At 38.6% G+C, this 15,772-nt stretch overlaps 1 protein-coding gene across 1 annotated transcript in view; it reads right to left on the reverse strand.

Moving 5' to 3' along the window:
- Positions 1-15,772, reverse strand: part of SPMIP7 (sperm microtubule inner protein 7) — a 52,978-nt gene that overhangs the window by 15,955 nt on the left and 21,251 nt on the right. Inside the window, exons 4-7 of the mRNA XM_003930804.2 lie at positions 10,994-11,132; positions 8,717-8,784; positions 3,514-3,555; positions 1,452-1,559 (exon numbers count right to left, since the gene is read on the reverse strand). Coding sequence (XP_003930853.1) covers positions 1,452-1,559; positions 3,514-3,555; positions 8,717-8,784; positions 10,994-11,132 — 357 coding nt within the window. The remainder of the gene's footprint in view (positions 1-1,451; positions 1,560-3,513; positions 3,556-8,716; positions 8,785-10,993; positions 11,133-15,772) is intronic.

Here is a 15,772-nt window from a genome sequence, read left to right on the forward strand (position 1 = left end):
ATATATGACATTATTATATCTTTTTGCATCTATGAATATTTTATAAATAAAAATGAAAAACATTTCTCTGTGTTAGCAGGTTAAGATTCCGTTAAAAATTGAAAACTAATCAAAAGAAGAAACTTTGCAACCTTGGAGGCCCTCTAGTGCCCAAATCAGATAAGTACAGTTAATGTCTTCAATCCTTTTACATGATTCGCTCAAAATTTCATTTGCTTAAAAACAGAAGTTAAATGAGGTAGGAATGCTATACGCCAGAATGTATTGAAGTTAAGTGGTTCATTTTGACATCAATTTTTTAAAAAAATGCTGCCATAGTGTTCTTCACTCTTTTTGAAGAATGACCCAAAAGAATATGTTTTGATTCTTTAGCAAGAATGTTTCATAAAACATTTCAAAATTTAGATATACTTATCAAAAAAGAAACAATCCTAAATTGTGGTGCCTGAGGAATATTTTAAATTGGCTTTCTTCCTATATTCTTTTTTTTAGATTTCTAGAATTATTATGTGTAATAGCAATGACTTCCTTCCAGAATGTATGGAAGAATCCAGCCCACTGACTCCTTCCTCAGGGCCAAGCACAGCACAGCAGCCTTCAAGTTCCTATGTGTAAAAGCGATTTCTCTGTTAGTTATCAGCCGTGTCTCAGATACTTTGCAAATGTTATTGATCCCCCCACGATCACCTTGCTTGGTGGCTTTTTTTTTTTTTTTCTCACAAGTTTCAGATGAGGAAACTGGGGTCACAGAAAAGAAGTGACTTGCTCAAGGGCCCCAAGTGAGTCAATCCCCAAAATCTCCTTTGTGACAAACTACATTTCTTTTAGGAAGCAGGTATCTTTCCTCTTCAGCTATGTTCAATAAAAAGCCACGTTTTTTTTTTTTTTCCCCTTTTTTTTTTAATTGCATTTTAGGTTTTGGGGTACATGTGATGAACATGCAAGATTGTTGCATAGGTACACACATGGCAGTGTGCTTTGCTGCCTTCCGTCCCCTCACCTGTATCTGTCATTTCTCCCCATGCTATCTCTTCCCACCTCCCCACCCCCCGCCCCTCCCCCATTTCCCCCCAACAGACCCCAGTGTGTAGTGCTCCCCTCCCTGTGTCCATGTGTTCTCATTGTTCAACACCCGCCTATGAGCGAGAATATACGGTGTTTGATTTTCTGCTCTTGTGTCAGTTTGCTGAGAATGATGGTTTCCAGCCATCTGACAAGGGGCTGATATCCAGAATTTACAAAGAACTAAAGCAGATCTACAAGAAAAAAACAAACAAGCCCATTCAAAAATGGGCAAAGGATATGAACAGATACTTTACAAAAGAAGACATACAGGAGGCCAACAAACATATGAAAAAGCCACGTTTAAACTCCTTCATTTATAGTAAAGTCCATCACCATGTTTCATCCTTAATACTAAAATAAGGGAAATAATCATGAGTGGAACTCACCGACTTGTGTCTGTATACAGAGGCTTAGAGCACCGCGGCTTGGCTAGGGATGAGAGGTCTCCCAAGGGGTTGTCAACATCATCAGCATTTGTGGACTGCACGTGACCACTGTTGGAGTGGAAAGGAAAGAAGACATACGTTTCTTTATAAGAAACGCAGAAGAAACTATTGAACAGTAGTCTAACTTCCAAGGGAAATTTATTTGCCAAAATAGATCAAAGGCTCAAAATACCAAATGTAAAGCGTAATAACAGAACAATTTTCCTTTAAAAATATAAAGATGAATTTCTCTTCTTCAGAATGAGCGATGCCATGCTCCTGGGTCTTACGTTGGAGCCAGAGTGAGAGCAAGGGCTGTTTTGTGTTTCTGAGCAAAGAAGCAGCTGTTCCTGCAGCCCCGGCAGAACTCCTTTATTGGAGACTGGCTGGAGGCTGCGCAAGACAGAGGCAGGTGTGTGCCAGAGATCATAAGGCTCCTAGTGGGTGGAAACCCTCACAGGTGCTGAGGAGCTTGGGCAACTAGCCACGTGCCCTTGGGCCTGAGAGAAAGTTGAGAGGCTGAGTTGACGTCAACCAGAGAGAGTTTTGAGGACTTCTGGGGCCACTGGTGGGAGGACTACTCAACTGCAGAGGAGAAGAGGCCGCGCACTGGGAGGGGGAGAGCAAGGACTCAAAGTCCAGATCCCTCCTTCTTGTTCCTGGATCTACTTTGTGTCAAGGTTCTTCTTCCATCTAAAAACCAGGAGAAGACCCCAAGTGGCAGATAATATAATTTTTTTTGCCAGCCATGGAGAGCCAGTATTAAATGCAGAAAATAAGAGGTGACATTTCCTACACTTCGATGTTAATGAGCGCCTCGTCCCTTTTCAATTATAACTGTTTTTGTGATTCATAACAGCCAATAGTAGTAGCATCCAAGATATTTTATTTCAAAAAGTAACCTATTTGGGAAAACAGAAAAGTACCACCCCTTCTTTCTCTCTTTCCTTCCTTCCTTCCTTCCTTCCTTCCTTCCTTCATTTCTTCCTTCCTTCCTTCCTTTCCTTCCTTCCTTCCTTCCCTCCTTCCCTCCTTCCTTCCTTCCTTCCTTCCTTCCTTCCTTCCTTCCCTCCTTCCTTCCTTCCTTCCTTTCTTACTTCCTTCCTTCCTTCCCTCCCTCCTTCCTTCCTTCCTTCCTTTCTTCCTTCCGTCCTTCCTTCCTTCCTTCCTTCCTTCCTTCCCTCCCTCCTTCCTTCCTTCCTTCCTTCCTTCCTTCCCTCCCTCCTTCCTTCCTTCCTTCCTTCCTTTCTTCCTTCCATCCTTCCTTCCTTCCTTCCTTCCCTCCTTCCTTCCTTCCCTCCTTCCTTCCCTCCCTCCCTCCTTCCTTCCTTCCTTCCTTCCTTCCTTCCCTCTCTCCCTCCTTCCTTCCTTCCATCCTTCCTTCCTTCCTTCCTTCCCTCCTTCCTTCCTTCCCTCCTTCCTTCCCTCCCTCCCTCCTTCCTTCCTTCCTTCCTTCCTTCCTTCCTTCCCTCTCTCCCTCCTTCCTTCCTTTCTTCCTTCCCTCCTTCCTTCCTTCCTTTCTTCCTTCCCTCCTTCCTTCCCTCCTTCCTTCCTTCCTTCCTTCCTTCCTTCCTTCCTTCCTTTCTTCCTTCCTTCCTTCCTTCCCTCCCTCCCTCCTTCCTTCCTTCCTTCCTTCCTTCCCTCTCTCCCTCCTTCCTTCCTTCCTTCCTTCCTTCCTTCCTTCCTTCCCTCCCTCCTTCCTTCCTTCCTTCCTTCCTTCCTTCCTTCCTTCCTTCCTTCCTTCCTTCTTTTCTTCCTTCCTTCCTTTCTTCCTTCCTTCCTTCCTTCCTTCCTTCATTCTTTCCGTCCTCCCTCCCTCTCTCTCTTTCTTTCATCAAAATCAAACCTTCGATAGAACTGCTGACAGTAAACAGGCACTGTGTGCCAGATAAACATTAGAAATCTGTCACAACACATAAGCTGTCTTAAAAAGTGAATTACAACATGAGTGAGATGAAAGCAACTACAACCAAAATGTAAATCTAATATTTTTTTTTACAAAACTGAGAAACCAATTACTTACGTATAGAGAGGAATATATTTACTTCGAGAACTCGAACTCACACTTCAAAAAAGAGAAGATATAGGCAATTGGGTTATTTATATTAAGTTAATAAACTTCAAACTATTACAGTATGTCTCTAATTAAAATAAAAGCCTTCACAGACATCTCATAGGAATTGTCCTTTAAAGGTTTATAATTTTAAACAGAGACTATTTAGGGATGTAGTTTGCTTTCTCCAGGTGTCAAATAAATGGAACCATATAACAAATAAACTTTGGGTCTGACTGCTTTCAAATGTGTTTCAGATTCATATTTATTGTTGTGTGTTGCATGTGTTCTTTTTCATTGCTGAGTAGTATTCCATTGCATGGACATACTCTAGTATGTTATCTGTTTATTTGCTGAAGGACATCTTGGTTGCTTCTAGGTTTTGGAGAATATAAATAAAGCTGTTGCAAACGTTCACATATAGGTTTTGGGGCTCCTTGGAAGGAACATTTACGCAGAGGAGGCTTTTACTGAGAATAGCATGCTGAAGAATTCTGAGGTGGTGGCAGTGCTAACACGCATAGCTTTTCATTTGCCAGCTGACTTATAACTAACAAATTAAGTGGATCTATGTAAACTGGAATAAAGAAATTATAAGCTCAGTGAGCTATTTGCCATTTTACACATGATATGTAAATTAAAAACACTGGTAAAGCTTTAGAACTAACATTCACATGTTAAAAATTAGCACAAAACATGTACATTTAAAAAAAGATATTTGAATGGGATTATCAACAGTTTCTCACTATATAAACAATAATCTTAAATTTTTAAATGTTTCAATCTTTTATTTAAATGGTTACCATTCACTTTTTCACATTGGAGTCTAGAGTGGGGTATTTTACACATTTGACAAAACATACTCTAAATATTTTTTATCAAAAATCTTATATATCATTTTTAGATATGGCTCAATAAAATGGTAGTTTTCTGATGACTCAATATTCTTCTCTGTATTGTCACTATTTGCGTTTCTAGATCTAGCAATCAGACTTGAGTACAGCATTCTCTATTTCCATTCCTTTCTTTTTTCTCCCAATAAGCAAAACATTACCTTTAAAGATCACTTTATACTACTTTTATTGAAGTGGTGAAATTGTTAAAGTTTTTAAAAATGGTATCTTTTATATAGATTTTCAATAATAAAAATTTAGATTAAAAACTCTTATTTTTGCTGTGGACAAATGTCTCCTGCATTTTACTTTAAATTTAATTTAGATGAGGTAAATATAAAGTTAAATGTACAAGATTAACTATTCCACTGAGGCGATGATCAAATTGATCATCATAAAAGCAGAAAATCAGATAAAATTCCAGGGAGCAAAAGATGGACTCAATAATTTTTTCTGAAACAGCATGCGTTTTTTTGTATGTGATGTCTGTCTGTATCACACTAACCTTCATAGTTGCCCACAGTAGTTGTTGAAAACTACATAGTTCCATTTTAAAATTCCATGTGATTCACTTTTATATTTCCTGTTCCACTTCCTTTTTGCAAAATGCTGACTGTAAAAAATGCTCACCATCACCGGTCATTAGAGCAATGCAAATCAAAACCACATTGAGATACCATCTCACACCAGTTAGAATGGCGATCATTAAAAAATCTGGAGACAACAGATGCTGAAGAGGATGTAGAGAAACAGGAACACTTTTAAACTGTTGGTGGGAGTGTAAATTAGTGCAACCATTGTGGAAGACAGTGTGGCGATTCCTCAAGGATCTAGAAATTCCATTTGACCCAGCAATCCCATTACTGGGTATATACCCAAAGGACTATAAATCATTGTATTATAAAGACACATGCACATGCATGTTCATCACGGCACTGCTTACAACAGCAAAGACCTGGAACCAAGCCAAATGCCCATCAGTGATAGACTGGACAAAGAAAATGTGGCACATATACACCGTGGAATACTATGCAGCCATAAAAAATGATGAGTTCATGTCCCTTATAGGAACCTAGAAACCATCATTTTCAGCAAACTGACACAAGAACAGAAAATCAAACACCACATGTTCTCGTACATAGGCTGGTGTTGAACAATGAGAACAATTGCACAAAGAGAGGAGAGCATCAGATACCAGGGTCCATTGGTGGGCGGCTAGGGGAAGGATGGGGGAGGGAAGCTGGGGAGGGATAACGTGGGGAAAAATTTCAGGTGTAGGCGATGGGGGGTTGGAGGCAGCAAACCACCTAAAACCACCTTGCCATGAATGTACCTATGCATCAGTCTTGTATGATCTGCACATGTACCCCAGAATCTAAAGTACAATAAAAAAATAAAAGATAAATTCCATGTGATTCACTTTTACATTTCCTATTCCACTTCATTTTTGCAAAATGCTGACTGTGATTCAGCATTCACAGGCTTTAACCAACAGGCCACAAATCACTTATTCAGCTATTTAGTAAGAACCTCTCATTAAACTGAACTAGCATAATTGCTTACTTATGCTGAGAAAATGAATCCCTGGCTCTTATCATAAGAAAACATCAAATGCTTTAAACATAATAAATGTGAAAAGCAAAACTTTGAATATTTTAGAAAAAAGTTATAAAAAGTATAAAAGGAGGATATCTTTATTATTTTAAGGCAGGGAAATGCTCATTAAAAAATTCACAAAAATAACAAGACTTGAAGAAAAATATTGATGAATTAAAATTCAAAACTTCAGATAAGCAAAAATAGAAAGGAAAGTCTTAAAATAGAAAAGTTACAGACTAGAAGGGACTACTTTGATACATATTACCAAGAAAAGATTTTTACCCAGAATATTAAACAGAAAAGTTGTGACAATCAGTAAGTAAAAGACAACCCAAGAGCAAAAGGAACAAAATATATGAGCAGGCAAGTTACAGATGTGAAAATTCAAACAGGTCATAAACTTGCAAAAAATGATCGTTAGCAATCAGGTAAATGTAAACTAAAATTATAATGAAGTACAATTTGATATTCATAAGACCAAATTTTTTTTTTAATCTGAAAATTATAAACACTGGCTATGATGTGCAGTAATGGGAACCCCTAGCACTTCTAATGGGAGATTCCATTGGTAAAACTCATTTGGAGAAGAACATAGCAATATCTAAAAAGCAAAGAAGTACACGCCACATGACACAACAATTCTGGACATAAATATGAGTATAGAAAACTCAGAAATATTTTTAACACTTATATGTGTGAAGGTATATGGACATTGTACCAACTATAATGAAAATCAGAAAATAATTATGAGAATGGATGAATGATTTTTGGTACATCTATTTACTGGAAGACTCTACAGCAATGAAAGTGAACTCCTAGAGACACAGATGTCAACAGGTATGAATCTAAAAAGACAATACTGAACAAAAATCTAAAGTTGCATAAATATATGTATGATATCACTTACACTGGGTTTATAAACAAAAAACACAATTACATATATTGGTTAATAATAACACATATGGTTTTTAAAATCTTTTGAAAACAGCTTTATTGCAGTATAATTGATATACAAAGAAGTGTACATATTTAACATGTACAATTTGATGAGTTTGGACATAATGCAAACACCCAGGATACCATCCCCACAATCGAGGTAATAAACATATCCAGCACTTCCCAAATTTTCCTTCTGCTTCTTTGTTTTTAAAAAATTTTTTGATACTGTCATCTTATTATCTTGTTAATATCTTTAGGAACCATAGTGTTATGTTTTTAGAAATTATAAGAACGCATGAAAACGTGAAATGTGAAATCCAGAATACTAGTCATGCTCCCCAAGGAAGATAGATGTCCTTAGGAAGAATTACATAGAAATTTTCCATTGTGTAAGTAATATTTTATTTCTAAAGTTGGGAAGCAGATACACAGATTATATCATATTTTTGTTTATACATTTTTGTTTATATAAAATATTCAAAAATGAATACAAAATAAAAACAAAGATGATAACCTGGGTTGTGGGTTGTGTTAAGAACAAAAATGAGCAGGCAATATTGTGATGTTTTCAAAGGCAGAAACACCAAGTTTTTTTAGATTAAATATGAAAATTACATGTGAAGAAGTAATAAAAATAAAGCCATAGTTTCTAACATTAATAGAACACAAAGTAACCATATGATACAAAAATTGATAGAAAATAATTTGTGATCTATTTTATATAAAGTCCATGGATCTTAGGGACATGATAATTGTTTATATCAAATTGTTTGTAAAGTGCTTCCTATTTGATATTATTTTAATTATTTATTTATTATTATTATTTTTTGAGATGGAGTCTCACTTGTCACCCAGGCTGGAGTGCAGTGGTACAATCTCAGCTTACTGCAACCTCTGCCTTTTGGGTCCAAGTGATTATCCTGTCTCAGCCTCCCGAGTAACTGGGATTATAAGCATCCACTGCCATGCCCAGCATATTTTTGTGTTTTTAGTAGAGATGGGATTTCACCATGTTGGCCAGGCTGGTCTTGAGCTAACCTCAGGTGATCTGCCTGCCTCAGCCTCCCAAAGTGCTGGGATTACAGTCGTGGGCCACCATGCCCAGCATATTTATTTATTTTTTAAAGGCAGGAGCTTGCTCTGTCACTCAGGCTGAAATGCAGTGCTGCAGTTATGGCTCAATGCCGCCTGGAACTCCTGGGCTCAAGGGATCCTCCTGCCTCAGCCTCCCAAGTAGCTGGGACTACAGGTGCACCACCATCCCGCTTGGCTAATTATTATTATTATTATTATTATTATTATCATTATTATTTTGTAAAGATGATGTCTCACCACGTCTACAAAAGAGAAATTATAACTCAATTTCAATTATAGACCACCCAGGGTGCTCTCTACCCCCTGGGCTCAAGTAATTCTACCACTTAGGCTTCCCAAAGTGTTCAGATTACAGGCATGAGCCACTGTACTCAGGTTTCCAAAATGGTTGTGGTACCTCCAATATTCTAAATGTTAAGGAGGGTGAAGAGAAAGTAAAGGAAGCAGGCACATTGAGCAACTGCCCTGGGATTCGGGTCATCTTCCCAGCACTAAGTATGTGAGTCGGGGGGTCCCTGGGATGCTCTTCATCAGAGAACATGTCCCCCACCCACCCCATCTAACTCATGGGCTACAGCATCGGCTTCTTCATAATAATACATGGTAGTGAGAAATCCAGTGTGAGAACTTAAGGAGATAAAACTTACAAATTAATTGGTTTGACTGGTGCCAAGAAAGATCTTGTTTGAAATCTGTCCCAGAGGTCACCAACCATCTAAAAATAATAATCAAAATCAGTGACAGTCAATGAGCACCTTATAAGTTCTGGTGGATAAGCTCCCATGCCCTTGACATTCCACATCGTAGCCACGTCCCAGGATCTCTAGGAAATGCACTCTCCAAGCTTCCCTAGCACTTCATGGGTTTGATCTGGAGCCACTCATGGTCTTTGATCTGCTCAAATTGAAATTCCAGTTTCAATTCGTTTTCTCATAGCTGGAATTGCTCCCATTATCCACCTGTTTCAGATCGAAACCCATGTGAGAGGTCCGATTTTAGTTCTCATCCTTAGCTAGTGTTCTGACTTGGATCCACTGTATCATACCCTCCACAAACCCAGGCCAGTCTCCCACCTCCAAACCAGCCTAGATCCTGAGCTTTGAAAAAAAATATATATATATATATTTCAAATATATATGTATATATATCATATACATATATTTTTACATGTATATATAATATATATGCATATATATTATATTTTTGAAATATATATATTTCAAAAATACGTGTATATATATTTCAAAAATACATAAAAAGGTAGAATTACATATATTATATATATATATATTTTTGAAATATAGATATATTTTTTAGATCGAGTCTCACTCTGTCACCAGGTTGGAGTGCAGTGGTGCCACATCAACTCACTGCAACCTCCGCCTCTCAGGTTCAAGCAATTCTCCTACTTTGGCATCCCGAGTAGCTGGGACCACAGGTGCATGCCATCAGGCCCGACTAATATTTTTTTTGTTTTGTATTTTTAGTAGAAACAGGGTTTTATCATGTTGGCCAGGATGGTCCTGATCTCCTGACCTTGTGATCCACGTGCTTCTGCCTCCCAAAATGTGGGATTTACAGGCATGAGCCACTGTGCCTAGACATAGTTTTCTTTTAATTCATTTTTTCTATGTGAAAATCTCAGGTTTGAGTCTTTATATTAAAGTCATGTTTTCCCTCTTTTATTATCATTTTTCTCTGTAAAAGAGAAATACATTTTACAAGAAAATATGGGCTTCTTAACCTATCATCAATGGACCTCTTGGGGTCTATCTTAACACAGATATACATCTCTTAATATCTGTATTTCAATATAATTGATTTTCGTTTTAATCCTATGGATTTTACGTACTCAAAAACTTCATTATGAGAAACGGCCCAAGGGCTTAACCAGACTCCTACGCTGGAAAAAGTGGCACAAAAGGATAAGGAAATCAATGGAACTAGAAAGGACTTTGCAAGCTCAGAGCTGAGCCATCTAATCCAGTGCTGGAAGGTCAAAAGTGAGGGCTGCGATGAGACCTGAAGAATTCTTGAGATTCACCTGGCATAAATAGGGAGAGTGATGAAGGCGATGGAACACTCTTTGCAAAGCACACAACCTGGAAAAGAGCATCGCAGACTTGAGGACTTGAGAGAAGTTCAGCAGAGCTAGGACGGAGTACAGTGTGGGATGATGTTTGGGTGATAACGTGGAACAGAAAGAAGAAGAGAACACGGCAGGGATAAGGCTAAGGAGGGAGCCATGGGCAAATAATGGAGAATTGGGTCTGTGTCATGTCAAGGAGTATGGATTTTTTTTTTTAATAAAAAAGGATGGGTTTAATCAGTGGAGTAGCACAAACAGATTCACATATTAGGAAAAGTTCTCTGGCTGTGGTATAGATTTGATCATTCATGTGATAAATTCATCTTGATACTCGGAAATGAAAAGAATGGGTGTCACTACTGAAAAGTTGATATGTTTTGTTTTGTCACATAATAAGAGGTAACATCAGATAGCAATCTGTGGATCTTCTCTTTCTGTGGTGAAAAGTACAGAGCTAAGTTAGATCCTATGCCAAGAACCATCCTCAGCATAGTTTATCTTGTAAAATTATTTCTATCTTCTTCATTGTTTACTCATTCTCTTGTAAATTCAAAAATAAACACAGTCACTGCAAATGACTTTTGACAAAGAGGTAGTCTTTAAATAATAAAAGTTTTAAATATTGAAAATATCAAAGGATTTGCAGTCATCAATAACTTGTATGATTATGGAAATTTCAACTCCATATATATGTATATGTATGTATATTTACTTAATCTTACGTAAATTCTTTATGTATTCTTAACAATAAAATAAGTACTATTTTGACTTAAAGTTTTGGAGCTTATTTCAGTAACAATAAGAAATACATTATTGCTCAGAGAAGTGTGCTGACCTGAGTTATTGCTGGCATACTTTCGTATCTTTTCAGAGTAAAACATTGTGAGAGGGGGTCAGCGGCTTTTTCCAAAGTTGTTTCTTCTGGATCAAGTTTTCGTGGTAGCATCTTATCCCAAGGAACATCTTCATAAGCTCTATGAAATTAAATAGGAACATCTCATGAAAAACATATTCAATTGGTAATGTTCATAATAATATTATGGTATGATAAGAAGAATTTAAAGATGACCCCAAAGCCCCCTGCCTGTTGGTGTTCATATAATATGTAATCACCTTCCCTGGACAGCGGGCAGAGCAAGTGAGTATGTTGAGGTAGCACGCCCGTGTCATGTGATTTTATATGCCCCAAGAGATTGGCACATGTAGATAAGGTCCCTAATCAGTTGAATTTGTGTTAATCAAAAGGTGGAATTATCCTGAATAGGACTAACCTAAGCAAACAAGGTCTAAAAAGGGATACAAAACAGCAACACATGTTCTTTGACCTTGAAAAGCAAATATTAGTCCTAAAGCCACAATGAACGGAATTCCGTCAACAACCTGAATGAGATCTTGGAAGATGAGAACTCAGTCTCAGCTGACACCTTGATTCCAGCTCTAGGAAACCCTAAATAGTAAACCCACTTAGGACATGCCTAGACTTCTGACCTACAGGATTGCCAGATGACAAATTCTGCAGTCTGTCACACAGAAGCAGAAAACGTGCACACATCTTACAGTTTATAAAAAATGTTCACTTGACCTTCAGAGAATACCATTAATTCACAAATAAACTCTGGCTTAGAAAACTGATTTTCCTTGCTTAAGATCAGTTATTGATGGTCGAAGTCAGGACTCAAGTCCAGATCATCTGCTTCCTAAGAGTCAGCAACATTCCCACCATTCCACGGTAATGCAGCCAAATTGTGCACGTTTTTTAGCATGGTTGAAGGGTTTCAGCCATCCTATGAAATGCAATTATTTTATACACACATGCACACATACAAACACACACACATACACACAGATATGGGAATCTTTGGAGTTTTGAAAGTCATTCTTTTTCACAGACATATATGGCAGACACAGTGAAATCAATTCCAATTTGATCCTGAGTGAAAAACATACAACCCTCATTCTAAAGCCTATATTCTGACAAGATAGATGAATCCCCAGACCTTCTCCTGCCCTATCCACACTTAGTGCTCAAGTTGACCTTTCCATTCTATGGGCAAGGCATAGCCTTCCAAAAAATCCCACTGTCTGTGAAAGTCATTTTTAAAAGAATTACCAGTGATCCTCACTTCCTCAACACACATTTGTTCAGAGATGACAATATTTCAAGTTTTGTGCTAGGCGTTTATGATACAAGAGTGAACAAGGATAGATACAAAAATTGTCTGTGCCACATAGGAATGCTGTGAAAATTAAAGAACATAATATTGGAAAAGTTAAATAGATCATTGATAAGTCCAATAAGTCCATAGTGTTTTTGTTGTGTGTGCATACATTTTGAACCTACTCATCTTAAAATTAGTGTCATAAAATTACATATAATAAGATATTTCAAATCATAGCAAAGTCATAAATATTTCCTAACGTATCTGACTAGCATTGTATATAAGAAATTAATCTGTGAGTACAATAAAAGCTTGAAAGATAACTCACTGTTTGAGCCTCTGATATATTTCACAAATATTTTATGAAATTTTCCATCAGGGTAATAAACTTTTTCCATAAAGGCACTTTTATATTTTTAAAGAGAAACTACTTAATTCTACAATTTGATGTTTTGTTTTATAATAAAACTTTTCTATTTTGAGTGAAGTATCCTGGCCTTAATCAAAATACTAACTGTTTCTGAGATGATCACTAGGATTTTTAAAATAAAAATCAAGATAAGAATACAATGGGAAATAAACCCAAAAGTCAGAGAAGAATTTAGGGCCCATTTAGCAATTGAGATGAAAAAGAATGGAGGATGCCAAAGTCCCATATTTGGCAAACAGATATGTTTTGAGCCTTAGAGTTGGATTTTAAGACGGCCGATGAACAAGGTGTTTTCTTCATATTGTTCTAATACTTTGAAACCCAACTTCATATCATGTTTTTAAACGTTTTCATAACACCCCTGGGATAGCAGGCATTCATACATGTGTTTTATGATACTATATTTGGTCATGGGTATACTTTCAATTTGAATAAAAAAAATGAAGTTGAAATGTGAAGCCTATCTGAAGTGTTCAAAATATGCAAAGTAAGAAGAGTGGGCAGACATGACGTACTTTGAGGTCCACGGGTATTGTCATTTCTTTATTCTGTTTGCTGCCTCTCTTTCCCTCTTCATCCATTTCTCTGTGTCATGCCATGTATCTTGGCCTTCAGTCTATTACTCTGCTGAATTCTGAATCTACTAGTCAGTCCCATCGCCCATTCTCGGGCCTCATCCTACTTCACCTAGCATGACATGAATAGGCATTCATTACTCTTTCCTCAACACATCCTCAATCTGCCTTCCAGGACCTAGACTCTTCATCCTCCTCATACCTGACTGATTGCTCCTTTTCAGTCTTGATTGCTGGTTTCTACTCTTTTTTTCTCTTTTTTTAGGGAGATGCCAGGACTCAGTGCCCTTTTACTCTCTGACTACACTTCTCTTTTAGTGTTCTCACTCAGTGCCATGGCTTTACATACCTTTCTATAAGCCACGACGCCCAGGTTTATTTCTCTAGCCCAGACCTCTGCCTCAAACTTCACATCCATACATCACACTGCCTACTTGACGTATCCACTTGGATGTCTAATGAACGTCTTCATATTCAACATATGTGAAACTGACTTTTCCACTGCCTTCACCTTGTTGAGAAATGGCAGCCTCAGTACATCCAGCTGCATAGGCCAAAGCCTTAGGCTCATTTTTGATTCCTCTCTTTTCCCACATTTATCACAATCAGAAAATTGTGTTGGCTTCACATTCTAAATCAGGCGTCCCCAAACCGCGGCCCACGGGCCGCCTGCGGACCCCTGAGGCCCATTTATCCGCGCCCCCACCCCCCACCGCTGCACTTCAGGAAGGGGCACCCCTTTCATTGGTGGTCAGTGAGAGGAGCACAGTATGTGGTGGCCCTCCAACAGTTGGAGGGACAGTGAACTGGCCCCCTGTGTAAAAAGTCTGGGGACGCCTGTTCTAAATAAATCCACAACTCAGCTACTGTTTACGAATTTTTCTTCCAGCGTTCTCCTGCAAGTTACCGTTATCTCTGTCCTAGATGACAATAACCCCCTAACTGGTGTTCCATCTTCTCTCCCCTGCAAAAATTTACTTTATCACGGCAGCCACCATGATTATTACCTTGATAGGTAAGTCTGATCTTGTCACTTCTCTGCTAAAGCATCACATCACTCATAATGACAGTCCTGGTAATTACAATTGCTTAAAGTGTCCCACAAGATCTGGTTCCTAGCCCTTCTCTGACCTATTCTTTTGCTACCCACTCCTCTTATCCCACTGTTACCCTACTCTAGGCACCTTGGCCTTTTATTCTCCCTTAACATCTTAAGCACACTTCTGACCTGTGGCTTTTGGGCTACATTCCCTCTTCTGGGAATAGAGTCACTCCCAGTCTCTGCATGGCTGCTCTCTCAACTCTTTCAAATTTCTGCACACCCTTCAGCATCTGGAAAGGCCTCCCACACCTCCTGCTTATTACTGATGCTTGCTACCCTGTAGATGTGGGACTCCTGATTTTGTCGTCCTGTTCTACCTTCTCTTTTTTTTTTTTTTTCAGACTTGTCTGTCACTTTTTTTCTCTCTCTCTCTCTTTTTTTTTTTTTTTTTTTTTTTTTTTGAGACAGAGTTTCACTCTTGTTACCCAGGCTGGAGTGCACTGGCGCGATCTCGGCTCACCGCAACCTCCACCTCCTGGGTTCAGGCAATTCTCCTGCCTCAGCCTCCTGAGTAGCTGGGATTACAGGCACGCGCCACTACGCCCAGCTAGTTTTTTGTATTTTTAGTAGAGACGGGGTTTCACCATGTTGACCAGGATGGTCTCGATCTCTCGACCTCGTGATCCACCCGCCTCAGCCTCCCAAAGTGCTGGGATTACAGGCGTGAGCCACCCGCACCTGGCTTATCTGTCACTTTCTAAGATATGGTCTATTTACTTTCTTAGTGTGCTTGTTTATTATTGTCTGTTTCCCTTTTGATATGGTTTGGCTGTGTCTCTACCCAAATCTCACCTTGAATTGTAATAATCCTCACCTATCTAGGGTGGGGCCAGGTAGAGATAATTGAATCATGGGAACAGTTTCCCCTGTACCGTTCTCATGGTAGTAAGTCTCACAGGATCTAATGGTTTCATACATGGGAGTTCCTCTGCACAGGCTCTCCTCCTTCCACCATGTAAGATGTGACTTTGCTCCTCCTTACCTTCTGCCATGATTGTGAGGCCTTCCCAGCCATGTGGAACTGTGTCAATGAAACCTCTTTCCTTTGTAAATTGCCCAGTCTCAGGTATGTCTTTATTAGCAGCATGAGAGCAGACCAGTTTACATGTTTATACTGAGAGCCCCTGAGAGCAGAAATCTTTGCCTACTCACTGATGTAGCTCATAGTCTAAGACGTACATTCATAATAGGTACACACTGTATTTGTCAGCTGACTTAATGAATTCTCCCCCTTTAAGCTCTCTCTGTCTTGGCTTTCTGGGACGCTGTACTCTTACCACCCCTTCCCCTCTATGACCATTTACTTTCTGTTTGGTTTTATTCTTCCATCAAACGTAAGTGTGCCTTA

Source organism: Saimiri boliviensis, chromosome 10 (genome assembly GCF_048565385.1).
Source record: "Saimiri boliviensis isolate mSaiBol1 chromosome 10, mSaiBol1.pri, whole genome shotgun sequence".
Taxonomy (NCBI): Eukaryota; Metazoa; Chordata; class Mammalia; order Primates; family Cebidae; genus Saimiri; species Saimiri boliviensis.